Source organism: Chelmon rostratus, chromosome 10 (assembly GCF_017976325.1).
Source record: "Chelmon rostratus isolate fCheRos1 chromosome 10, fCheRos1.pri, whole genome shotgun sequence".
Classification (NCBI taxonomy): domain Eukaryota; kingdom Metazoa; phylum Chordata; class Actinopteri; order Chaetodontiformes; family Chaetodontidae; genus Chelmon; species Chelmon rostratus.
In genome coordinates, this window is record NC_055667.1 from 11,472,866 (window position 1) to 11,499,987 (window position 27,122).

General features: G+C 43.6%; 1 protein-coding gene across 3 annotated transcripts in view; it reads left to right on the forward strand.

Annotated features, from left to right (window-relative positions):
• LOC121613176 (thymocyte selection-associated high mobility group box protein TOX-like) overlaps nt 1–27,122 on the forward strand; it is a 75,209-nt gene that overhangs the window by 20,798 nt on the left and 27,289 nt on the right. For 2 of the 3 annotated variants that reach the window (XM_041946470.1, XM_041946471.1), the window contains exons 2-3: nt 6,688–6,780; nt 15,494–15,553. In XM_041946470.1, the coding sequence (XP_041802404.1) occupies nt 6,688–6,780; nt 15,494–15,553 (153 nt within the window). The remainder of the gene's footprint in view (nt 1–6,687; nt 6,781–15,493; nt 15,554–27,122) is intronic. The other variant, XM_041946472.1, reaches the window with a different exon arrangement.

Consider the following 27,122-nt stretch of genomic DNA (forward strand, 5'->3'; position numbering starts at 1 on the left):
GCTCTCGGCCCGTGAGGAATTGAAAAACGACGTGTCCTCAGGCCTGGCCCTCCTCTGCATATCTGCTCATTCATCTGGGCCACTCATTAAGGGGTAATTACCTGTAATTAGTGAATCATGTCGCTTTAATGAAGATGTTGAAAGCTTCTGGAGCCAGAAGGGCTGGCCTTAATTCTGAGTGATGTTCAAGATTAGTGGCAGACAGGAATTCAATAAAGGCGGACATATTAATGAAATATTAACAGTTTTTTTTCGCTGCTGCCGCCGATGGCTTGTATTGTGTTTATATTTCATATTCATTTACAATTCCAGCGGCGTCAACACCTGGCTCTGGAGGGCAAGTACGTGTTACTGTATCAGAGCGGGCTAATGGGCACGATGATGATGTAGCTGTGTGTGTCTAAGTACGTCTGTGTGTGTGTGTGTGTGGTGCATGCGCTTGGGAGTGCATTGCTTGCTGTGCTGAGTGTGCGCGCGTGTGTGTGTGTGTTCCCTGGCGGCGTGGTGAGTGTTTAATCTGGCCCGGTGGCGTGCCGTTGGCCCGGCTAATCACAGTGTGTCTGTAGGAGTGCGCTGAGCCAGGGGAGCACGCCGTCGCTAACAGCGCCTGACAGACTCATTAGAGAGACCTGGCACTGAGCTAGCAAGGCATGCACACGAGCGCACGCACACACACACACACACACAGACAAAGATACACACTCAAACACTTTGAAACACATGCAGTGGGAAAGGCACTCAGGCTCAACTGCACAGACATTTGGATGAATTCACACACTTAAACACCTCTTTTTTTTGCATTTTTGCACACACACACACACACACACTCATTCATATAATCACCCATAGACGAGTGTGTGCTGCGTCTCTCTGTCTTTCTTACACACACACACACACACACACATACAAACACACACAGGCTCAGTGCTCCACGTGTGAGAACAAGGCAGGCGGTGACCCCTCACAGTCGCAGCCCAAACACAGACAAGAGCCGAGAGAGCATCTGCGAAAAGAGGAGGGAGGGGAGATGGAGGGTGGGAAAAAACGAGAGGAGGGCGAAGAGGAGGAGGAGGAGGAGGAGTGGATAGAAGGGAAGCATCTGATGCAGCAACGCTTTCTCCCATTCAAATGCTGTGTTTAGACAGGCAAATGGCATTTTCAAAGGCTAATTATGTGCAGTCAGGAGCTCACCTGCACCTTAAGAGTGTAAAAACCAGCATGTTGGAGATGTGTTGAATGTAGGCTGTATTTACAGGCAGGGTGAATGTGAGGGGTTGAAAGTCCTTCCTGGGACAAAAATGTCCACAATTTGAAGTGTGAACAGTTTTAAAACTATTAATTTTACAAGTTTAGGCAGAATGACATTTAGCAAAGTTCGACAAACTGCTCTGACAGATTACTGAAGTCTTGCTTGCGTTGCGCTCACAGCGAGGTTAATTGCAGCTCAGCTGCAGCAGAGCCAAGTGGAAACATTAGGTTCGGCTGAATAACAGGTGAATGCAAAGCAGGTCAATATGTAGTCAAGTGTGGGCCTGCCAGCTGTTCACTCCCTCTGTTCTGCCACCGCCGCACAGTCGTGACACACACACACACACACACACACACACACACACACACACACACACATGCACACATGTTCATGCTTTGCACACAAGAAATAACAGGGACAGGGAGTTAACCCTCTGAAACCCAAGCAGTTTCTATGCTCCTGTCATAGATTTACTCACTGTGGGCTTGTTTTTCACCTCTATGGAAACAGTATGATCATGGATGGAAGAAAGGAGAACTCATGTAACACAGTTAAAATGCCATAAGCCCTATAAAAAAAATGTCTTTGATGATTTATTTTACAAAAATTGTAAAACATCTGTATATACAACATTTTTTCAAGTGCCCACAAGTGTTACTAGTATTTAAAAAAGGGGAGGTGGAGGGGGGGCTCCACATACATTACTGTACATGCTGTACATAATGGCGTCTTAGCTGCTAAACTACGTTCACTGGCTAGTCACTAACTTTGTCTGCCTGTTGTTTGGCCCTGGGCAGGCAGCACACTGTGGGTTTATCTTGTAGATGATAACAGCTGCAGCTGGAGAGGATGCTGATGAGAGCAGTGAGACTGAACCAAAACAATGAGCTGAAAGATGCTGAAATGCTTCATAGATTATTGGGCTTGTCTCTATGAGCAACCCCTTTTAAAGCCTTTTGATCCATTGTCATATAAAATATTGATAGATTAGAGCAGCTGCCTTTTTTTTTTAAAAATGAAACATTTTATTTGCGACCCGTTTCTAAAGCTTGACGTTTTCTGCAGGAACAAATGGTGCAGCGGAGTGCTTCAGACAGGCTAGGGAAGCTGTATATTGAGAGAGGACCAACATGTTGTTGGTTTTGGTCTTTTCATTATCCTGTAACACTTGAAAACACTTGGAGAAATAAAGAAGAAACGAAAATATGCCTCGGCGTGTGACAGTCATAAGTTACTGTACCTTCTCCTCTTTCTGTTTCTCTCACACACTTTCTCAGCCTCTCTTATCCTTCACTTTCCTGCACTAACCCTCCTTGTCTGGATTTTTAATCCAGCCTGGTAGCTGTAACTGGAACAAGTTTTGCTGACAACCTTGTTTCACCTGAAAGCCAAATCAAACTGTCTTTAATTTTCTCTACCACTGTAGCATGTAACAGGCCAAATCTCCCCTCTCTCCCTCTGTTTCTCTCTGTTTCTCTCTGTTTCTCTCTGTCTTCACAGAACAATAGCTGTTTTGCTGTCCATGCTCTCTTTCTCACTCTTCTCCAGCACAAGGCTATGACATTGAGGGAATGTGATGTGATGTATTGTAGTGAATAATGTATTCTGCGAGGATTGTACGGAGCGCGTAGAGCAGATGGCAGCAGGTTGATCTCGATGTGTGTGTGTGTGTGTGTGTTTGTGTTTAATGATGACAGTGTGTATATGTGTGACGTGCCTATGAGCGTGTGTGTGTGTGTGTGTGTGTGTGTGTGTGTGTGTGTGTGTGTGCTCACCCAGAATGGGGGAGGGGAAAGAGGAGAGGAAGGGAGGGAGAGTGGGGGTTGGCGTGTATGTGTGTCTATGTGAGCCTCCTTTGTGAGATAAAACATGCAAATGGTGGATTATTTTAATGCATTTTTTTTCTAGAGCCCCAAGCTATAATCCCTAAAGCAGTTGAAATGAAAATAGTATATGTTTTCTTTCTTTCCTCCCTCTCTGTTTTTTACTCCCTGATAGGAATTTACAACTACCAGCTGTCTAGGAACGGGATCCTTTGCGCTTAAATTTCTCTCTGGTGTAGTTAAAGCCAAAGACTGATGATTACATCCGGATAGCATGGAACTGACTCAAGCTTGTCAGGCCCGAACTGCTCTGTTACACAGTGGAAAGATCCCGGTTTTGAAATCTGTCTGATTGAATGGCGATAACAATGTCGATCATAAAAATAGGGCCGAGTGTTTGTTACTTTGAGTGGACTGCGGATATAAAATATGCGCATTTATAAACACTTGCACATGCTCAAGCACGCTGAATGTAAAAAAGAAAAGGAAGGCGCAGCATTGCAGGACTACAGCGCTTGTATAGCATTCAAGCTTTAGGCCAACACTTCTATAGATGATCTGTAGCTTATAATATGTGTACACAGTGTATTGTGTACTGTGAAAATCCACATCTGAACTAAGCAGCTCTTTGAAAACAAAGCTCATGTGTGACATGTTTTCACATATGAATTCATACACACGTATCCAATAAGAATAATCTGAAATGTACCTAAATGTATTGATTTCTTTACTACGATTTCTTTTACTATGATTAAGTGCTGAGAACAAGCGTTTTTCCAGGTTTATGTTGTCGCTTTCAGACGAGATTAATATGAGCATAATAAGCAGTTCATACACTAAAGCACACAAACACACTGATACACACTTTTCCCCAGTATGTCCCCTATAGACGAAGCGAACAGATGGTGGAATCTATTTACGCTCACTTAGGTGATGAGTTTATATGCTTAAGGTTATTCTACAGTGTCCTGCACCTAGCACAGACTTTGTTTTGGAAAATATAGTCAACTGTGGATTTGCACTCGCGCTGCATGTGTTTGATGGCCTCATTACTCTTCATTACTACTTTCATTACTTTTGACTCTACCACACTCCTCTTGCCCGTTTCCATCCTCTTCCTACCTGTTGGTTGCCTGTCTCAGGAGCTGGTGGTGTGATGCTCTCAGTTTCCTGAAGGCTTGTCAGCCATGTGGCAGCAACAAGATATTTCTAGGTGGCATGTGAGGCTGCAAAGTGCAAAGTCTGGTTGATGCCTGGCAACTGGCCTGCAATGCTGTTGTTACTGAAGCTAGACAACACAACAACAACAGCAAACATCCTTTTATTGTATCCTCCTACACCACGGATGCAAAAATAGAGGAAAAGTCAAGAACCTTGTCATTGACTTTTTCGATGAAAGTCTTTCAGCAATTAATCATTATATGAGTTGGTGTGCATGTGAGGATTTTGTTGTAACGTGAAGGCTGAATCAGAGTGTATGAAACAGTGGGGTGAAGAGAGCTTGTACATCCTTGTGTCTTTCATATTAGGGACAGCGAGCATAATTGAGTAAATGTATTTAAGTATTTGAGCGAGCCGATTCAGCCTCTCTGGGATGGTTGATATTGTACTTAGGAAGAATATTGCCCGAGGCAATTCATTAGTGGTAAATAATTGAGAAGCTCAGATAGTGCTAAGGTGAAATGCCTGTTATTATTTTATGGAGTTTGTGTTCTTAGGGCTCTTCAGTTTAAGAATATTAAAAATGCACAAGCCTTTTCCACAAATTACTCACTGGAAAGATTCACAATGGGCGCTAATGACTAATCATCCATCTTCCATTGTTTTCATGCTCTGTAAAAGTGTTTCGCTGCAACATTATCAATTCTATTTCTGCTTTTGGTAATGTTCTTTATTTTGTGAAGGATGTCATCTTGTCTCATGCTTTTAACATTTTTACTTGTTTTATTTGAGGTGATTAGGGCGCATCAGTTATTACAGCTGGATACCTTCCATTCAGTTCTGAAAGCTTGTAACTTACATGGTAACCTCTCAACAAAGGGTGTGGAGGGTGTAATGGAGCTGCCAGTCCGTGCAGCATGCCAGTATGGAGCTATGTGAATAGTGAGGGCTTATTTTATACATAGATCAAACATCAGCAGTCTTGGGACGTCTCATTGGCAAACTAATAAATCTTCCTCCTGTCAGTGTTGAGTGCACCTGCGTTTATTTATTTAACCTCACATAGACTCATGCAAATGTTATTTTTTATATTGATTTGCATTCAGCTAAGTTTTTATCTGCTGAAATGTTTTATGAAGCTTTCCTTTGAGTGCTGCTGTTTGTTCCTCTCTCTCTCTGTGCCTTAAATGTCCGTGCATGCTTCAACTCTTATGTGTTAAAGAATTTTACACCTTTTACACGTCGGTTTTCCGATGATGCAACTTAAAGGCCACTGAGGTTTTTTTTTTAACATCATATATACCCACTCACCATCATGTGACAAGCTAGAAATGGGAGAGCATCAGAGGGTGTGATCGGTTATTCACAGCACTGCATGTACTTTAATAGTATGACGTGTTTAGTCCGTGGTCTGTGGTCTGGGCGCAAGAACTGTCGGTCCTTAGCAAGTCAAGGGTTATGCATAGTTTGTTGTAGCGTTTGTTAAGATGTTAAGACATGCGTTGGCACTTTCATTTCAGCCATCCCAGCAGAGGGGTGGCAGCGGGTGGCAGCGTTAGATAGCCTGTCTGTCTGACTGTCTGTCGTTCCATTTGTCTTTTGGACAAACAGAGCAAAATGCTGAATCGGTTGACATTTGGTACAAACATTCATGATCCTCAGAGGATCAGTCACCAGTACCACCAGCAGGTGAAAAGTACCACTTCTACAACACTTGAAGGAGTATAAAATATCCTAAAGCTGCTAGTGTACAGAGGTTGAACCCTTTGGTTAACAAAACATGGTTTTCCGTCGTGTAATGAGTATTTCAGGTTCATTGGGCCACTAGTGTGGCTGAAGTTTAATATGTTATGTGGTTTTGATTAAGTGCGCTGATGTCTGCAGGTCTTATTTATAATGCAGGTTATGTTAGATTGCTCTCACAGTTGTTCATTACGCAGCGTTTGCTGTGAGCTGTGTTTAACGTACACGGAGACAGTGTAAATCCACTCGTTGCTCCATGATACCCCTTTAGTCTCCAGTTCTTTGGCTCAGTGCCAGCGTTCAGCCCCACTGTCTTGCAAGGGGTTTGTGTATATGCTTGTCAGTGTGTGTAAGAGAGTAGGGAGGTGGGCATAGGGAGGAGGCGTGTTCGGGGTGGAGGGGATGTCAGCTCATTAACCTCCATTCTTCGCCTAGCATGGCGCTGCGTAGAGTCACTGTGTAAGTCTCATGTCATTACTCCTCCCCCTGCACGCGTGTGCTGGGCATGAGGGGAAGAGCACAGCAACCGGAGAGGGGAGGAGGAGGGAAAGGTTCACGAGGGAGGGAGGGGGGTAGGGCCCTTGACATGTTCCTTTACAAATGCCCTGCTTGTATCTCGCAAAAACTAAAGCCCCGCCATCTCGTTTCCTTCCCCACCTTTGTCTTCTCTGTCTCTTTCTCTCCCTGCTGTCTCTCTCTCTCTAACCACAGGCCCGGTACAGTGTGGGTGAACGAGGGGTTAGACTCCACACTGCACCCCCCCCTGGCATCAATCCAGCTAGGAAAAGACTGCCCAGTGCTGTGGTGAGATACAGTACCCAAGCCTCCAATTTCCCAAACCTTGTCTGTTTGTAGCCAATTGATTTAGAAAGGTGTACCACAAGGTACTGACCTGGGCCCGGTGGCATTATGAAATCTCCAAACTGAGAACATCTAGAGTTGTGAAAAATAATAAGCTTCACAGAGAGACATACTGAATTTACTTCAACTTGTAAAAATCCCTACAAGAAAACATGCACATACTGTTCATGCTTTATACATGTGTTAATACGTTTGAAAAAGTCGTTATTTTATTTTCTCCACCACACAGTGCAAATATAGCATTTACTGGCACACTTACTGGAATTCACAGATGATATCAAAAGTTGTGTTTCTTAATTGTGGTAACATATGTGTGAAAGCATGCATAGGTGCAAAACACGCCTCTGTAGCTGGGTCACACTGTGTGGGCATCCACAGAAACAAATTTAGTGTGAATCTAAATGCACCTTTGACATCATGACGTTAGTTAATCTTTAACCACATTTTTATTTAATGATGAATAAAGGATTCTAATGGAGCATTACTTTACAGAGAATAGTGCCCAAACGTATATAAATATAGCACATAGATATTTCTTCAAGCAGCCTGCTCTCAGAGTAAGATGTTGCAGTGTTACTTTCTGTGAATGTCGTATCTTTTGTTAGAACTACACTGACTTATTTGCCTGTCTGATATTAATGTTAATAATTTAACATACCTCCCTGTTTATACACCGTAATGTGTTTTTGTGTTCATATTTGTGTGTGTATTACTTGTGCTAAAATTATTTGGTGTCAGAAAGTGAACAAACCACAACCCGGTTATCAGTAACCATAATTTCACAATTACAACACTTCCCTCCTGACTCCCATAAGTGTAATGTCTATGCTGCATGTTAAAGTCTGTGCCATGGTGTTGCATGTAGGAGACTGAATCCAACACACAGCCATAGCCTTTTGTGTAAGAAGACACCTATAGAAACAGGTTGATGTGTTTCCTATGCTCGTAATGATTTATTTTAGTCGCTGCCAGAACAGTCAGACTTTAGACTTTTTTTTTTTCCTTCTTCTCCCTTTTGCTCTTTCATACTTTATTCTGTGCAGAGGCAGGAGAGCAGTAGATTGCAATAAGATAACCAATTATATGCTAGAGGAAACCAAACTTTTTTTTTCTTGCTGCTGTTATCTGATGCTGCGGTGAGCAGAGGCAAAGGGCTGGGGTAATGTGACATTCACTCTGCCCTTTATCTTCTCTCATCGCTGTTTACCCTAGTCAGTTAAAAGTGGCTTGTGCTCTGCATCCTCTCCTGCTGCCAGAGAAACCTCACTGACATAGACTCACACTGAGACATGCACTTACTGTACAGACGCACAAATTGTACACACAGACACGCAAGCACACACGCAGACACACACATTCTCGCCCCAAACCAGACCAGTGCAAGTGTCAGGTAGATTGGTGGGATAACCACTTTCCTCTTAGCAGCGTCCATGTTGTTGAGTATAGCCTACTGCATCTGCTGGGTCTAGCTGCTAATTGCATGTGATGCTACTGTGCTTGATGTTAAGAAGGTGTTTCCCAGCACTGGTTAGCAGGCAGGCTGCTGAAGGCCACCGCGGCAGGATGAGAGAGGTCGTGTGGGTGGCACTTTGGTCTGACATCATTTTTTTCTGTTATAGCTCTGCACATGCTGTCACATGTGGTGCACTCCATGTTTATGACCTCTTTTGCACTCTGCTTTAGAGACAGTGTGCAGATGATACACAATCCAGCTATAATGTTGACATTTTGTACCTCTTTGAGAGACGGTGCAGCAATGTTTCTTCTAGAGAGAGAAGCATTGACCTGAAGCTGCATCTGGATAGATTTTACACAAAAGTGCATGTGACTCGTAATCTTGCAATAACAGATTGTTTTTGGCCAGTTGGGTGCAGCAGAAATAAGATAAAAACACCACACTGAAATGATCACACTTGTTAGCAACATTAGCATTCATTAGGAGACATGTTTCCGGCCATCTGATGCTAATGTTGACTCTTGTTTTAGCTCTGTTTTGGTCTCCACCAGCTGCTGAAGGAAATATCTGTTTCTAAATGCTCCACTGTGTTCACCAACTAGTTGCTATGTTTGTTACATTTGGTGCAGGGCAGGTAGCATACAGGTGGGTTTTTATAGCTTTTACAGCGAACCATAATCATAAAGTTGGAATCCAGGAAGTCAAAACAAAAAACTGAAAGACGCTAAAACTCTGCTGAAAGGTGAGCTGGGGGATAATTCTCTGTGGGTTCAACACTACATGTGACCCCTTTCACAAACAAGAAGTTGTGTGATCAATCGTCGATCACACAGATGAATAAAAGTTAAACGTGAATTACATTTGTTTCCTAAAAAAAAAAGGCAGTGACAGCGTGTGGATATTTCTCATCTGGTGCAATATCATTCGGTTTGAAACAACCACAGACTTGGTAGATTGGTAAACATGAGCCAGCTGTGTGCTGTTTACTGACACCATGTTTCATGCTTTCTCTGTATTAGAGTTCTGGTTCCTTTAAACTTCTTTTTTGTTGCTGCCATTTGCAACCACAGACATGAAGTTCGTTTTGTGAGCTTTAGCTTCTCACAGTATCATCACGTGTGTTGTTCTTGTGCCTGCAATTGGACCAGAAATCATATCATTATTAGAAGTGACTCCTTTGAGAAATTATTTTTATTGTTAGATAACACAAAAGCACAGTGAGACAGGCAGCAGACTTTGTTAAACACTCTTAAAGCTATCGACCTGTGATTGCTGTTAACACAGTGAGACTTATCACGCGTCACCATCGCTGTGTAGGTTTTTTATCCTGTTGTGAACTCACTAACTCACAGTGAACCTGAGTTCACAGTGGAAACAAAACCTTATTTAGCACCACCCCACCTGGCCTCCCTCCACACACACGCACACACATACACCCAGCCTTTCTCCTCAATCTCCCCTCCCATCTCTGCTGTTGACTGTTGGTTCTGTTTTGTGGTTGCTCCAGTGCAACAGAAAGTGGATGAATGAGAGCTTCAGCTTGCCTTTTTTATTTTTACACATCACACGGTATAGGTGGAGCCGGAAGCGGTTGGAACCTGTATCATGTCTTTTTTTTCCAAAGCTGTTTCTGATGGGAAGGGGCGCTGTGTGTTTGTGTGTATTGTTTCAGTGTGGAATGCTTTAGACCCGACCATAACAAACAGAGCTGATGCTCATTAGATGTGAGCTGATGGATCGCACCGTCGCTGACAACAAAACAAAATATTTCCTCAGCAGAATCAGCTGGAGAGGCAACGCAGGTAGTCTTTTAAACACTTTTGAAACGGCCCTTTGAGGAAATTCAGCACTGCACCGATTCATGTTTCCAATTCCTCCAACTAAATACTTTCTAGGTTGGCACGAGGCCAGCGGACTCCAAACAGAATTCCATCAAAACCCCTCCGACAGATACGGGGACCCGCTGCTTGTATCTTGTCGATATCTGATCATGCCGTCTATGTGGTCCGCTGACCTGAGCACGGTGTGTCCGGATAAACATAGCCCGGGTTTTGCATATGAAAATGAGCCATGCAGCTGATAAAGGTGAGGATACATTAGATGCTGGGCGTTGGTGGATGTGACCCCAGTGCTGCTGCAGCTGAGTGTGCACATGCAGTGCGTGTGTCTGTGTGTGTGTGTGTGTGTGTGTGTGTGTGTGTGTGTGTGTGTGTCTAGGATCAAACTCTCACACCCAGGAAGAGGCCCTGTTTCCCTTATCTAACGACAACAGAGCATGTGTCGCCATGGCCACAGGCTGCGCTTTTTATGGGCTTTGTGTGTGTGTTTGTGTATATGTGCGTGTGTGTGTGTGTTTGTGTGTTTGTGTGTGTGTGTGTGTGTGCCATGTTCATTGTTTGCCCATGTTCATTGTTTGCTTGGGGCGTGGTGCAACACCAGAATTGTTACTATAGTCTCTCCTCTCTTCCCTCTTTCTGTCTCCTCCTCCCATGCAACTCTGAAATCTATCCACTATAGCGTCCTTTCTTTCTTTTTTCTTCCTCTCTTTCTTTCTGCCTCTCAACGTCTTTGTCTCTCACTCTTCTTCTGTTTTTAAGTGTGCGTGCTCACAAGTCTGTCTGTCTGTCTGTCTCATCCCCTCATCTGGCTTTGAACCAGCTGTGACAAGTTGGGCGACATCAGAATTCAGTGGCACATTGTCTCACGTGGAGGTTTGTTAGGTCTCTCCCACAGCTTAATTGAACAGAGGACGAGGGAGAGAGAGATGTAAAAAGAGAAATGAAGAGAAGAGGGGGAAGATGAGGAAGAAGGGTGTTCAAACAGGCATACATATTGCATGAGCCCCCCACCACCAGCAGCACCAGCACCACCTCCACCACCACACCCCTTTCTTCACAGAATGGCTGTGTACTGTTCTGGGCTTATTAATTCCGCTCGGTGAGAGAATTATTTTTAGAGACTTGGTGTACTGGCAAAGGCTTTTAAAGTCACAAGTATTACACACTCTGCTTATAGATTCCCTTTTATAAATTGAGAAGTTCTAAAAGTTTGTTGCGGCCGTTCTTCAGTGTGATCCCATGTGTTCTTTTGTTACACTTCTACAGATGTTGCTGTGGTCTGCATGAACGATAACTGGGTGAAAGTTAAGTTCTTCTATGCTGTATGATGTGGTGGAAAGGGGACAGTGCTGAAAGTAGTACTATCACAATGTAAAAATACTATTAAAAAAAAACTTTCTTAAGAGAGGTCAGTAAGAGAATGGCCCCTTTCAGAGTATTATTTATATAACTGCATTATTAATATTAATGCACAAACTTATAAGCAGCAGTTTAATGCTGCAGCCAGTCAAGGTAGATTTGAAACTACTTTCTAAACTTTAGAGTTGTTTAATCATTAACAATGCGTCATATTTTGCAAGACGCTGTAAAAGGTTCATCTGCAGTTTAGTAAGCAGTAACTGTAGCTGATACGTGAGTGTAGTGTAGAGTTACCTCAGAAGGTAGCCTGACATGGAAAATACCTCGACTTGAACATAAGCTCGGCACTTGAGCACATGTACTTCCTTGCTTTGCGCCACTCGTAAAGCCCTCTGAGACGAGCTTGTGACAGTGTTATATAAATAATGTTATGTAAATGAACTTGAATTGTAGTTTTAGTGATTGATAATAGTAGAAAACAGATAAATGTGTGCATGTTTCAGTTATGTAAGTTAATCAGACAAATATTATTTTACACACATAATTGGTTTCCTAGCTTTCAAAATATTAAGGTTTCTTCATCATTACGAGGTCATTTTTCTCTCTAATGATTGGACGGTTGTGACATTACGCAGGCACACACCCCCCCACACACACACACACAAACAGATGTTGCCTCTGCGGCTTTATGAGGAGCTTATATGAATTGTCCATCAATCAAAAACAATCTTCCAAGGAGTCTGTAATTTTGCTTCTGATCCTGCCATCAGCTGTGTCACCGGTGCACTCCAAGATGAAAAGATCCCAGCATTGTATTGCACCATTAGGACTGCGTAAATATTACATGCTTTCCCTGGATATGCTAGTTAGCATTACTTCCACCTTGTGGCTTCATTATTTTTGAAACGCTCAGCTTTGTCGATGATTGCGAGGCATGACCTAGTTCTCTCTGTGTCTCTCTCCTCCACTGTCTTTACTTTCTCACTTTTCTTCCCCGTTTACTCGTTCTCTATGTCTTTTTCGCTCCGTCTCGAGCTCTCCACCTCATTTTCTCCCCACACCAATCATGTCTACCTCTTTCTCTGCCATTTATTCATTGTCTTTCTGCATTTACTGCCTCAGCATCACCTTCATCCTTACATTCGGTCTGTTACTCTCCTCCTCTTTCTCTCTCATGTATGCATTCTTTATTTCTCAATTTGTCTCCCTTCCACAACCTGTTATTATTTTTCTCTACTCTCACACCCCCCCCCCCCCCCTGTCTCTCTATGCCTCTCTATGCCTCTCTATCCCTCTTCTCCATGCTTATATTCCTCTCTCCCAGCACCACGTGTGTCACGGAGGGAAACATCGCGAGCAGTGGTCCCTGCTGAACAATTACCATGCAAAGCAATCCAAATAGAGATGTTTGCCGAAAACAACATGTGTGTAATTACTGCTTAATGAGGCCCTTGTCTCAGGCAGAATGCCCAATTAGACTGCCGATGAGAAAGCGATGCCAAGGCCCACTGAAGAAAGAGAGGGAAGAGGGGGAGGGAGACAGAGAAGTGGAGGGAGGCTGTAGCACGGAGAGAGGTGGGGACGGCGAGAACATGGGAAAGGGAACAGAGGAGAGAGAAAGCAGCAAGGAGGGAAGATAGAAAAGAGGAAGAAACGGTGAAACCGAGGGGGGGGGGGTTGCGAAAGAGAGAGGGAGAGGGAGAAAATGAAGAGAGAGGGGAGAACAGAGAAAGAGGAGATGATTTCTGCTGTGAATGTGGAGTAATGGCAGAGCTGATAGCATTGAGCCGAGGATAAATTGGCATTTTAAGTGGGAGAGCGAGGCAGTGCAAAGGAGAGCCATCGAGAGAAGAGCAGGGGGAAACAGCTTTACATTGCAATATATGGGCAGCCATGTTGAAGCACAAAATGGCTGACCTTTCCAGGCTGTATTTGGCCTTTCTGCTGGATATTATACTGCAGATGTAATTGGTGAAAATGAGCACTGTCTGACTTCATTGCTTCATTTGGAAAGAAGCAGCAATAAGGCTTTGCAGTCAAAGAGTTCAGTTTGCAGGAATAAGCTTAAATGCAAGAGCTGGCAGCGTTTGGTGGTTAAAAATGGCGTTGATTCAGTGACTGTACTCTCCTTCCACCCGAGAGGATCTTATCCCGGAGAAGCTCTCAAAATGGCTTTACGTCACCAGTGATATCAAAGTGGATTTCAATGGAATGAAATTGCTCAGTTATGCGAGGACAAGAGGCTTTCATGTGAGGAGCAGAGACTTTATTGTAGATATGTCACCAAGGTCAGCATCACTTTGGCCCTCTCCTTGAGCTGCAGTCACTTCTGTCAGGTGATAGACGGCGCCATGCTTCATTAAGCGAATTACTGTCCATGTCTCCAGCGCGCAGCGTCGAACAATTAGTCAGCATTCGGCTTCACCTGAGACGAGCACGCCGCGTTTTACTCTGGGTTCCGGATTAATCGTGCGAGGTGTGAATGCAGCTTAAATGCAAGTGCTTGTCTCGGTTTTCGTTTTTGCGTCTGTGGTTGAATGTAAATGCAATCATTAGAATAACCAAGTGAATCCTCACAAGGGCCTCCATGATACGCATCGTTAACCAACCATTGCCCCGAGGCGGGCGCTCATTCCCCCGGCCTTTCTCCTGCAATAATGTACAGTAATTTCTCTTTCTCACCACTCACATGCTCATTTAGCTACTTCAAATTTCTCCTGTCGAGCAGCGTAGATATTAGATTTCACCCCCAGGAATTCTGCCCATTTCCGTCCATTAGTCTGCCTAGTTGGACATTGTTTTTGAGCAGGTATATCTTATGATCCATTTGTGTTCGCTCATATCCAGCGTGTGTTTATCTTTCAAGCTTTCAGTCGCTTTCTCCACAGGCACAAAGCAAACCAACCCCAAATGAAAAGCCCCCCCACACCCACCCCCGTATCTTCACATCTGAGGAATTTGACATGGAATGCTGTCGAGTTTGATCACGTTGTCTCTGCTGTCTGTTCCCGAGACTTCTATGCATTGATTTCACAAAGGATGACCTCCGTCAGCAAACAAAAAGGAGGCTTTATTTGACACGTTTGGTCTCTGCGTGTGCATATGTGTGTGTGTGTGTGTGTGTGTGTGTTATTATCCAGTCCAGTCAAGGTTTGTTCCAATTGCTGCAAGCGTGGTATGACAAAGCTTCATGCCTTTGGAAGCCGAAGGCATTTCACAATGCGGCTCTTCTTAACATGGTAGCGGTTTCTCAGTCACCTTGACACTGCACAGGTTCAGTTGCTGAGCCTTTTGTGGGGCAGAATCTCATTTTCTCTGCAGCTAAAAACAGAATCTGTGTTGTTTTTTTCCCTTCATTTGTCGCCCACTCGAAGCTGATCTCAGTGGGGACTTCTTCAGGGATTTAGCTCACCAGCACACTGCACATCAGAGCTAGCATGTTGCACGTAGCGCTCAACTGGTGACCCGGCGCTGTTTCCCAGCACCGCTCGAGGTCAGGGGTCATTTGTTGTTACGAGAGTCCTAACCCCGTGTCAAACAGTGTTTTGGCACCTGCGGCAAGTGATCTTTCAGTGCCTGATTAACTCCATCCAGAAGACACAGGATGCCCTCACTTTGCAGCACACACGCACACACACACACGCACACACGCACACTGGATCCACAGCCTCAAAGACAGGCACACATTTTACTACTGTATGCACTCACAGATTCATTCACACTCATTCTCTCTCTCAGACACAGAGCAGAGCCCACAGGGAAAAGCCCATCTCTCGTCACTGCGCTCATGTAGCCTAATTACCGGCCCGCTGACGAACAGTAATTACCCACGCTGCCATGCCACCACGAGGTTTAACCAAAGTGACAAAGTCATTAGTCTCACACTTCAGGCCACCCGTATAAGAGCCTTTCCTCTTCACACCTCCTCCCCAGCCCCCAATTTTTTCTTTCACACCTCCTCTTGCACAATATGTTTATTTCTCCTCTCTGTTTCTGTCTGCAGTTTGATGGTGACAACATGTACATGAATGACAATAACCAAGAGTTTCGGTCTCCAAACCAGGTAAGACAGCCCACGTCATTTCCTATAAAGCCCGCACACTTGTATAAATAAATATCTGGGAAACTGTGGTGTTATTAGCGTCAGTATTGCAGGTGTCAGCTTTTAAGGGTTTATATAATTAGAATAATATGTTTTGGTAAGTGTTGGAAAATATTAAATGCCAGTAAAGGTGCTCATTAACTAAAGGCGGAGCTGGCTGTAAACAGACACAGTGCCGTGTAAAACTGGAAAACAGCTTCATTTTACTGTGAATGTGGGTGAGGAAAGTCACAACGGTGTGTCGTCATCTGACGTTATTGAGGGTAAATCTGAAAACTTTGTTAGCCTAATGTGAAGTTTCTTCTTCTTCAAATATCGTATCATCATATGTTCGAAGACAAGAGAGACACGACTGAAGAGCAATCCCGTTCTGTCAGTCTGTGGGTTAGTCAGCTGACTGCTACTGCATGGGCTGCCATGAACTTTTGTGCAGCCAGACGTCCCCAGAAAATGAAACCTATGCTGACTCCGGTGCCCTAACTTCTCCTGTAGCGCCGCCAACAAGTTAACATTTTTGATTTTTAGCACCACCCTCAGGTCAAGAGTTTGATTTGTCCAATACTTTCTGATCAAATACTTGCAACGCTAAAGACGTTCATATCAGTCCAGCTCTAGTTTGTTTTCAGCTGTAATTGGAAAATGTTAGCACGCTAACCTGCCTCACTAAGATGGTGAATATGACCAACATTACACCTGCCAAACATCAGCATGCCACTGTTAGCACGTTAGCATGCTGACATTAGCATTTAGTCATGTTTTTCATTTCACAGTATGAATCCACAGATTTGGTGCGTTGGTATGTTACCGTTTTATAGTCACATTAACTCAGTGACAGCAGCAACTGGAACGTGATCTCTGGTTGGTAGTTTTAGCAGGTGTCTGACATGTATGGAAAAATAAGACAGTTTGTCAGATCATTTGATCTCTCGAGCTTTCAAGTGAAAACTTGCCAGAATAACACGGGTATTAGATATGATGTGGTGTCTTTTGCAAGATCTCATGCCAAAGATTTCTCTAAAATCTTTCATGTAAGAGCAAGTGATGATTTATTGTGTAAGATCAGCTGATTCGAAGATCAAATCAGTGATCAGTAATTGGAGCATCACTCTAAAACAGGCGTCATGACTTTGAGCCTCTCTCACTAAGTAGGAAAAGACATTTAAATCCTCATAAGTCAAAGTAAACCTCTAACATGTGGTGTTTGGTAGATGATTTTACCCACAGCACATTAATGTAACATGTATCTTTAACATTAGAGGGATTAAACCATCAACCCCAACAGTGTTAGTGCAAGGTCAACCGGCTGAGTCGAACAGGTCGCTCGCAGATAAACCGGCGCTGACGTTTCACCCTTCCAGGCTCATTGAGGTACTGGTCCCAGTCTGGAGCGGCACAGTCACAGTCACACTGTCAGTGAGTTAGACAGGCGCGCCGCTGAGTGCTCCCAGCTGGTAGATGGGAACACATGGCCGGACATATGGCAGAATTTGGAGCTGCAGGATTTGTTGATCCAGCGGCGAGGCCTTCATGTTCTGACAAAACACGACGAGGTGGAGGCTCCTCGTCAATTAGCTCCTCGCCAAATACTGTCAGAGAGTCACGGGACAAGGCCAGAAGGCTGAGGACGGCGGGACACACACACACACACACACACACACACACTCACACACTCACACACTCACACACATACTGTAAAAGGAAGTGACACATTCTCTGACACAAAGTTATTCATAAGTCTTAAGCACATGTGCAAGTAGACGTCCTCAATTTCAGTTTGTTTCACTCACCTACTATACATGCTGTGCACACACACACCCACACTTTGAGGACCCGCATTAACATAATGCATTCCCTTGTCCATACTCAAAAACTTAACTGTCGCAGCTACCTGAGCCCAGTCCTAACATTAAAGAGTCTGTTCACCCAATTTACAAAAAGACATATTATCTCATTCACCTGAGTGGTGTCTAGCCATGCATGTAGTTTTGGTTTTATGTGTTGAGACTTTGAGCTAACTGCCACCACAACGTCTGCCACCACCTCAATACAATGGGGACAAATGAAATTTAATATGTGGCTCCTTAAACGTGACAGATGATGTCTGGAGAACTCAACAGACACTTCCCTTTGCAGAAACCATTTTTCTGGCTCCTCCAGATAACCTACAAACCACTGCTTTAAACCCTACCTTCTGCCAAAGAGGCTTTTTAGCAATTTGTGCGAACTGACCCTTTAAACCTAATTAGAACATTAACCCTAAAACCGCATCTGAGCCGTCAGGCAGCCCTTTGAAGAAGTGATGACCCGCCAAAATGTCCTCACTTTGCAAAAATGTGCTTACTGTCAGAGTGTAAAACTTAAATTGGTCCTTGCAAAGACTGACAAACAACAACACATGTATGTGCACATAAACACACACATACATGCTAATAAACCCATGCACACACACACACACACATGCTCTCATTAACCCTCACACACACATGTACATATATACACACGCCGTCATCCTATAGCTATAAGGTTGTCTTCCTTTGATGTTGGGATTGAGTGACTGTAATGAGGGGTCGAGGAGAGCTTTAGCAGCTTATTGTCTACTTATAACACACATCACAGACTACGAGGTCCATCGTTGTTTGCCACATTTCCAGATCTGCCCCAATTATGTCACTTTGCTCTCGTACATGGGTGTGTGCTAATTGGGATAAATGTCCAGCTTTGTAGTTTCTCTGCTGCAGCGGTCATGTGTCAATCATCGACACCCACTCCAGGTTTGCAGTGTTGTGTCAACAAATACCTTCTTAGTGGATAAGGCAATTTGGGCTTTTCAAAACATGTCAGTTGCAGTTGATGCTCTGTCAGTGCCGTCAAATATAAGCTTACACACCAGTTCTGAATAGCCCACCGAACACAGAGTTCACTGTTTCTCCTTTTTTTCTTTAATACAGCAGATTTAATGTGAAGTTGAGAAGAGGGAAGGTATTCTCCGTCACTCTTGAGTTGAAAGTTGCACAGAGCGTTCAACGCAAATTTAAGGAAAGTTAGTTGCAGCCCTCATGACAAATACCTGAGTGGCTAGCACTGATCGGTATCTGTGCACAACATAGAAACACATCCCCCGTAAGCCAAACCGCGACATCCTAGCTGTCTTGTGCATAGGTTTACACATGTTTACTTGCAATTGCAGCATGTGCTCTGATGTTTGGATCGTCACCAGAGTTAATCATTTCTCTGGATTTGAACAGTACTTGAGCACGGGCCATGCTTTTTCAAAGGTTAAACCAGTAAAGAGTCTGGAGAGGTTAACCCATAAATATCTTCAAAGCCACCACATCTGAGGAATATCCGCATTTGCCTTGTATGTCGTGCAAGATCCATCACTCTCGCGGCTTGCTGTGCGCGCGAGCCAAGCCTTTCTTAATTGATGCTTAATTGTGTGCATTAGCCGTGCAGTGCTTTGTCACGTACAGCTTGCTTTTGAAGTTAAATCAGACAAATTGGAGGTTCAAATATGGAATCATTTTCTGCATCAATTTGAAATGGTGATTACTGTCTATTGAATATGCTGAATACCTGCTGACATTCTGGTGTGTATGTAAAAAAAAAATATATATATATGTATGTATTAATGTGCTCCTCATTTCTGTTAAGATTGAAACATTCCTCAGCTGTGTTTTTAAAAGATCATTTCTGTTTCCCTCCTGTTCATTCTGTGTGAGCGGCGCTGCAGCGAGACTTGTATTCTTTGCCTCTGAGGAAAACGCTCAGAGCTCACAGCACCTTCACAATGGCCAAACGTATTGTGAAAGAAGCGTCCCGAATATATGCCTTAATGCAAGTTTTAACAGCGCGCTGAGATGCCCAGCCGAGCCTCTGCATGATGTGTGCCTGTGAAAAAGGTGCATGTAGCCAGAACAGAGACTCCTTTGTTTGCACGTCTCGGGGTCTTCCACAGCGTACGCACTGAGGTAGCAGTTTGACACAGCCGGGAGATTGCATTACACATAACATCTCTGAGCTTTTAAAAAGAGAAAACCGCTAATCAGAAACAGCTTTAAAGGGGCCGTTTACTGTATGCTTGAACACAATCTGTCCATTCAAACAAGATGTTTTCAAGGCTTTCGATACCGTATGGTTTCTGTACGAGATATGCATACAAGCTGCACATATGGAGCTCCCAGACGTTTTGATGATATTGAGGTTTTTCTATTTGGTTCATCTGTTGAGGTTTCAGCCGCTATGCAGGAGAGCGTGGGCGTGTTATTTTGTTGATCAGCATTGTTTATATCTGCCCACACACAAAGCTACTTATGGGAGAGTTTGTTGAATTAAAGATTATTAAACATCTCAATTATCCTGATTGACTCAGAATGTGCTTGCGAGCCGCACAGAGTTTGTAATCGCCCGTATAACCTTGTTCCAGGAGCCCGAAACGCTGGCCACGTCTCAGATTTTGTCAGCAATTCAAATACATGTCGGTCTGGTGTGTGCTCATTCGCTGCTGATTAGATCAGCATATTTCTTCCAGAAAGAAACGGAGGGAAAAGTGCTGCAGAAAGTGCCTGTGTCGGATGAAAATGATGTAGAGGGGACGGACACATCAGGCTCATTTGACCGTGATTTCAGGCTGAATAATAAAGAGAAAATGGCAATTGAGTCTGACTATCCAGCGCATGCACGCCAAATAATTCTGACTGCAGTGTATGTTTTTGCACCACTACAACAGCCGCATGAGAATGATCACAGCCAAACCAAAATGGCTGCCTCCAACCACACATATTCTAATTTTGTATAAAGGACAATTAGTGTTCCTCATTTGGATTCATATCAGGCTTGATCTGTTTGAGTGATTTGTACCTCCATGTGTATTTTTGTGTGTTTTGGCTGGCGTCCTCTCACCCTATAATCAGTCTCTACGTCATGTGGATGCATGTCCATGAGTACGGTATATACAGGCTATGCATAGGATAGATTAGGGAAAATTAGAGGCCAAAAAAAAAAAAAAAGCTGGTTAGGGAGGGAGCTTGAAAGAGGATACAAGGCAGCGGCAGGAAGAGGGAGAGTCATTTTGCGCGTCTCTTCCTCTCTTGCGTCGTACTTGTTGCATTGTGCAGGAGAGGAAGCTCGGGGGTCGCTGGTCTCCGGAGAAGCAGCAAGTTTCAGCCTGTTTGTGCTCCTGTGTTTTGTGTTTCCAGGTGTCTTGCTGAGCCATGTGTCTCTATCGATCTGGCCGGCTGCAAGAGAACAGTGGCTGATGGTCGAGATTAGAATAGAAACCTCACTTGTTGGATGCAGGCTCTCCCTCCCTCCCTCTCTCTCTCTCTCTCTCTCTCCCTCTCTCCTCTTTCTGTGTCTGTCTGTTTATTTTGGTGTTTTTCTTGACTCTGACTCTCCCTCACACTCACTCATTCTCCGCCTTTCTCCTTCTTGCTCTGGTTTTTCACCCACGTTCACTCACCCAACTCCTTTCTCCTGCAAATGTGTGGCTCTCAAACACATCTACTAAACTTGATGCAAACAAGTCAGACATTCTTACAACATGTGCACAAAGTAATTATAGAGCTCGTCAATTGGTTCATCAGTTGATCAAATGCAAAACTCACTGAATCTACTGAACCGAGCGTAAAGTAAGTTCAGCTAAAAGCTCCAAAGTTTTCATTTTACAGTAATGTTCATTTTTGCTGAAGCAGTTTCAGTTTGTGTTGGAAAGACATTATGGGAAGTGGTCAAATTGGACATGAGAAAAGATCATGTGACTCATCTGAGACGTGTATAAAAATACATACAACAAGAACAAGAGCTTCTTCTCCAAATCTTTCTCCAAATTAAGAAAAAGGAATTTCAGTGCTGGGATTTCAGCACAAATGCTGAGAAGTATGCTAATTTGATAGCTGAGAGGAATAGTTTGACACTTCGGGAAATGTGCTTCACTTTCTTGCCAAGAGTAAGATGAGAAGTTTGACACCGCTTTAACGCCTGTACTGTAAATATGAAGCTAAGGCCAGTGGCCACTTAGCTTAGCGCTTAAGCGCCCATAAGATCACAACTTGGGATTGTTGTCGGGGTTCTTTTTTGTTTTGTTTTGTTTTTTTACATATTAGGATATAATTTGTTAATTAATTCATTAATTGGGCTTTAGAGAGGTGTTTGCATGTTTTGTTAGCTTAGTTTGAGATTTGGGGAAACACATCTCTTTGCTTTATTCGTGAAAGTTGAGAAGAGCTGAGAAGATCAATGCCACTCTCATGTCCGTACGTTTAACGTGAGCTAGCACCCCGTAAGCTTAGCTTAGCATGCAACTCTAAAGCTCACAAATTAAAACATTACATTTCTTGCTTGTTCAAGCTAAGCTAACCAGTGCTGCTGGCTGTAGCTTCAGATTTAGCATATGAAAGTGACGTTGAGCTTGAGAACAAGAACGGGGGATGAGTCTGTTACAAGCAGTTGACATGATGATGTTTTGTCAGTCAGCTATGAATAGAAATACAGATGTTGTGTGAGCTGATGTTATAGCACGTCGCCCCTTCTCTCCCTCCCTCCCTCCCTCTCTCTGAGGCAGAGACACCTCAGTACACCCTGGCACCGCACACCCAATGTGGGCGATGCTGATGTGAAAAGGCACCGTTACTTAACAGTGACTCACAGTGCACCATTATACCCCCACCGCCACAACTGCAACACTCTCCTCACTTCACAACACTCCCCCTCCCCGCCAGACACCCCCCTCCCCCTTCAGTGAGTGTGTTTCTCTTTCTATCCTCCCTCCTTGTATCCTTCCCCCTGCAAGAAAAGTTAGGGGGACATTCGAGACAAAGGATGAAAAATGAAAATTGAGGGTCTGAGAACGCCAACACACATCTCGCTGCCTCTTTGAGGCCGTACGGAGCCGCCGGCAAGGTCGCGAGAATGAAGTAGAGATACATATTGTACGGTATTTAAATTTCACGAGAGCGTACCATTTTCAGTAGCGTGGATTCAGGCTGAAAACAGTTTTCGGCTCTAAACCAGCACTGGGGCGTCAATATCTGAAAACAATACTGGAGGAACATCAGAGGAGCGCAGCATCCACGCCCATGCCAGTGGGGATTGTAAGTTACAGTTGTAACCGGGGATCGGTGGTTCTTTATGTAGGTCAGTCCATGTCAGCCAATAAGTCCAATTACCATCAGCCTCTGAAAGAGAGCAGGCTGCGACCTCTGCGCTGCCTTCATGGAGCTGAAATGGATGCAGCGGATGCAGATTCGTGCTCTGTGGCAGAGCAAGGATTGTTTTTAGTGAGAGTCGACAGATATTAGTGAGTCTAGAGTAAATGTCAAAGACCGGGATCCATGGTGATGATGTGAAAAGATTCATATTTCATGACGTCTGTTGGTACCAGAGGCTTTAAAGAAAACGACCCACTGTCCCACACTTTACGGCCCTACTCCCTCTTCAAATACATAGCCCACAGAAAAGCACCCCCCCCCCCCCCCCCCAAAAAAAAAAAAAAAAAAAAAAAAAAACCCCACAACAACTTATCAGCAGCGAGAGTGCACTCAATGATTCATACTCTCTTTTAAGAGAACTTGAAACCTTGGCTCTATTTCGGTCCGGGCCTCTCTCTCTATATGCTGCATGGCGGAGCAGAGGGATTTAGTGGGACTAAGTAGTTTGATATTTCTATTGGTCTTTTGGTGTATTTTCACTCTCTCTTTCCCCCCTCTCTCAGTGATCTCTCTCATCATATGGAGACCAAGGTCATGGCTGATTGAAATATAATAGAAGTGTAGACATCTGGCCTAATACTGTGGGAAGTTAAATCTATTTTAATGGCCCCTGCCGCAGTGGATTCTCTCTGATGCACTCTTGCGCTTCACTGACAGTAAATCACAATGTTCTCTTATTACCCTGACTGGAATGAGGGCATAGAGAAAGAACAATGAGGGATCCACATCATTTGTTTTCACCCCTCCCTTGCTTTTTCCTCTCCCCTCCGCTCCTCCTCTCCTCCCCTCTCCACTCCGTTTGCGACTCATAAAGCAAGGGGCTTAAAGAGAGTGACATCATGAAAATAAAAATAAAGGGGATTATGGGCGAGCGATTGTGCCATATGTGATTACTGGGGCTTCCATGTTCCCTTGGGGGGGATGAGTGACTACGAGACAACATATTTTATTTATTTATATGATTCTCTCTAATGAATAAGAATAGGAAATGTGGCTGAGACCACAGTATCCCCCCCCCCCCCAAAAGAAAACACAGCCTTTGCTCCAAACATTAAAGAGTTTTCTCTGCTCCTGCACGAGGATCATAGTTATTTTTTGATCTATAACCATGATGTTTGTCGTTGTTGTTTTTTTTTTTTTTAATGAACTGACATAAATGTGCGGCCACTTTTCACACCTTTTCAAAATGCTTCCTCCGCGGCTCTGTTTTTAGAGTCCAGGTACGATCCAGCAGAGGTCTGCAGTGAGGAGTCAGGTCCTTTTTGCCCACCTAAATGAGATCCATTTTGATGTGACATTTGAGAGAATTACCAGTGCATGGGGGGAGCAGGGAAGAGGTTAGCTTCCTCCTTTGCCATTGGTTGAAGCACAGCACAGCCCACCTTTGGTGACGGACGGTACGAATGACCCTGAGCTACTATCGGTCATGGCGAAACTCCCCCCTCCCCACCCCTCCTTGCACACTTCACTTATCCCAGTTCTGTCTTGCTGTCAGTCAGCCCGGTGGGTCTGCTATTCCATTCTCCTGCTATTGTACTGCTCTGCCTGCTTCTCTTGATACATCACCCAAATGGAGTTCCTTGTCGTTTCAAAGTCAGGTCAGATAGCCTTTGTGGACCCTGCAGACCGTCGCCGTAATGGTCACTTGTGCAGCACACCTCAGGAGTGTTCAACAGCGGCTGATGATGAGTTTGATTTCTGCCCTTTCTCTGCTCTGCAAGGTTGATCTGTGAAGGTGAATTCTGAAATTCCCCATAAGATGTTTTAAAGATTTACTGTTGCCATCCGTCTATCTGGGCTACACAGAGTGGACATGAAGACCTTTATGTATGCATGGCCAGCTGTTGTTTGTCGCCAAAGCCATGCTGCTCTGTCATTTTTTTCCCACAAAGTAACATATGGCTGGATGACTTTCCACAGGACACTGTATACTCATTCAAAGTTATGCGATTTTATGACGCAAAAGAGCTTTTTTTTTCTAAAACCTTATCAGTGTTTCTTATTACAGGAAACACTCTGAGTGTGTCAGTCACTGAAGCTGTAATAACAAAGTCCATCAAAGACAGACAGCTCTTGTCTTTGGACAATTTGCCTCCCATCAGCCATGACAGGCTCTCTGTTGTACTGTGCAACATTTTCATTCTCCTCCCTTTGACGAACACATCATTGTTCCCAGATGAGCTGTCTTCCACTAAACACCTCATAGGCTACGAATGACTCCATCACCAAGCTAATGACTTCATCTCATCTTTGCAGCCATTTGTGTCAAGAAAACTTTTAGCTCAGCTGATTCATTTGTTTCCACTTAAGGTGGCTTAACTGCTTAAGATAGCTTGACAAGGTGGAGCTTCGTTTGGCTGCGGAGACTTTTCAGCCTGCATGCTAACATGTGATTGCAGCAGTTACTGCAGGTTTGCTAACGTTGCTACAGCATGTACCCTAATCTTTACTGTCTTTAACAAACACACAAAAACTAAGCAGAAGACAGTTTCATGCAAAATAGAGGACTGGAAGCTATATTACTGACCATCCATCCCATTCACACAAGGATGAACTGATCAGATTTTAGTGGTCAAAGGTGTGAAAATAATGCAAGATGGTCAGATACTGAATTGGTGAAGTGAAGACAGCATGTTTCTCACTGGAAATTATTCACTGGAATCATACATGTATATAATATAGTGATAACTAACATTTCACACAAAAAAATACATACAAAATACAGATTATTAAATTCCTTAAAAGTCTTCACTGCATACAGTATATTATAAAAGTGTGGACAGACGTGGCTGTAAACTGCGACGTGATTAGTTGGTGGAGGCAAACAACCACGAGGTGTTAATGCTAGTTAAAGTGTGTTTTCGTTTTAACTGATATCACAGTTAAACATCAGACGTTATACATTTTGTAAGTGTGGATCTTCCATAGATTAAAATAAAAAATCACAAACTCTGTTCCCCTGGGGTGCATCGTCTCCCTGTTTTTCTCTCAGAGAGCCAGGATCTGCTTTATGTATGATGATAGTCAATATGCCTCGGAGCTATATCTCACATCTATAAACTATGTTAAAGCAATATGGTGTTTTGATGTCAAATCACAACTGATGTACAAAACAAGCTCGGCGCAATCGTGTTTAAGTAACGGAAAGAAACCGATTTGATGTGTGGACTCTTCAAAGTCACGTCCTTGTCTCGGAAGATGACAGATTTGCTTAAATTTCACCTCTGGAGGGAGGGGGTGAAGGTTAGCGAAAGAAGGCTGAATCAACATTTGGCGTTTGTTTCTGACCCCCTCTCTCTTTTATTCACTCTCCCCCGTGTCCTGAAAGACAGTATATTTATGAATTATTTATCTGCGTTTGAAAATATTAAACTTGTGATGTCCTTGTCCTGCGTCTTATCTCCAAGGGCATCATAAGAAGCTGTAAAGGAAAAAAAGGAATCACCAAAGCGATGGAAGCCACGGTCGTAAAATACGCTCTGACAGCATTTAAATCTTGGTACATACCTCAATGTGTTAAATTACTCATTCTGGCCAAACAAGCCTCGCCTACTTTCATTCCTTCTTTACAGTGATTAGACTTCCTGCCCTGTTTGGCTTGTGCCCCTTTATAGCCAAGCAGTGCCTGCAAAGATCAACACATCTGCAAAAGAAAGACAGCTGCATTAGTCTTTTATCTAATGCATAAAATCAGCCTTTGTTAATGTTTTCCTGACAAGGTCCCGTAATGGTCACGTGATTTACAACACTGCTTTCTCCTGCCTACGACTGCGATGCTCCGCTAACCTTAGCTAAGTGTGTTTTTTTGCCTGAACCCGACCAAACTTTAACCGGAGTGGTGGAAGATGAGAAAACAATCATATGAATCATTTGTGTGGTGTGTCAGATCAGAACATGTTTTATTTTGTGTGCAATGTGCAATGGCAAACCACACAACTTCTCTTTTAGACTGGCGGACTTGAATTTATCTCCCACGAGATAGAGGTGAAAATGAACATGAGCAAGTTATCAGTTAATCTGCCGTTTACCTTCTCAGTGATTTAGTAAAGTAGCAAAAGGTTTCCCAGATTCCAAGGCGACGTCTTCAGATGTCTTATGTTCCAAAACACAAACACAATAAGTTTATTCTCATCAGTGACTAAAAAAATCAGCACATATTCACATCTCAGAAGCTGTAACCAGCAAATTTGTCATTAACAAATGTCAAATGATTCTAATCATTTAACTGAAGTCAATGATCAATTATTGCTGATTCATTTTCTGTCAATTTATTAATCGACCAGTTGCTTAACCATTTCATCTCGTGTGGCCCCCAGCTGGTGAAA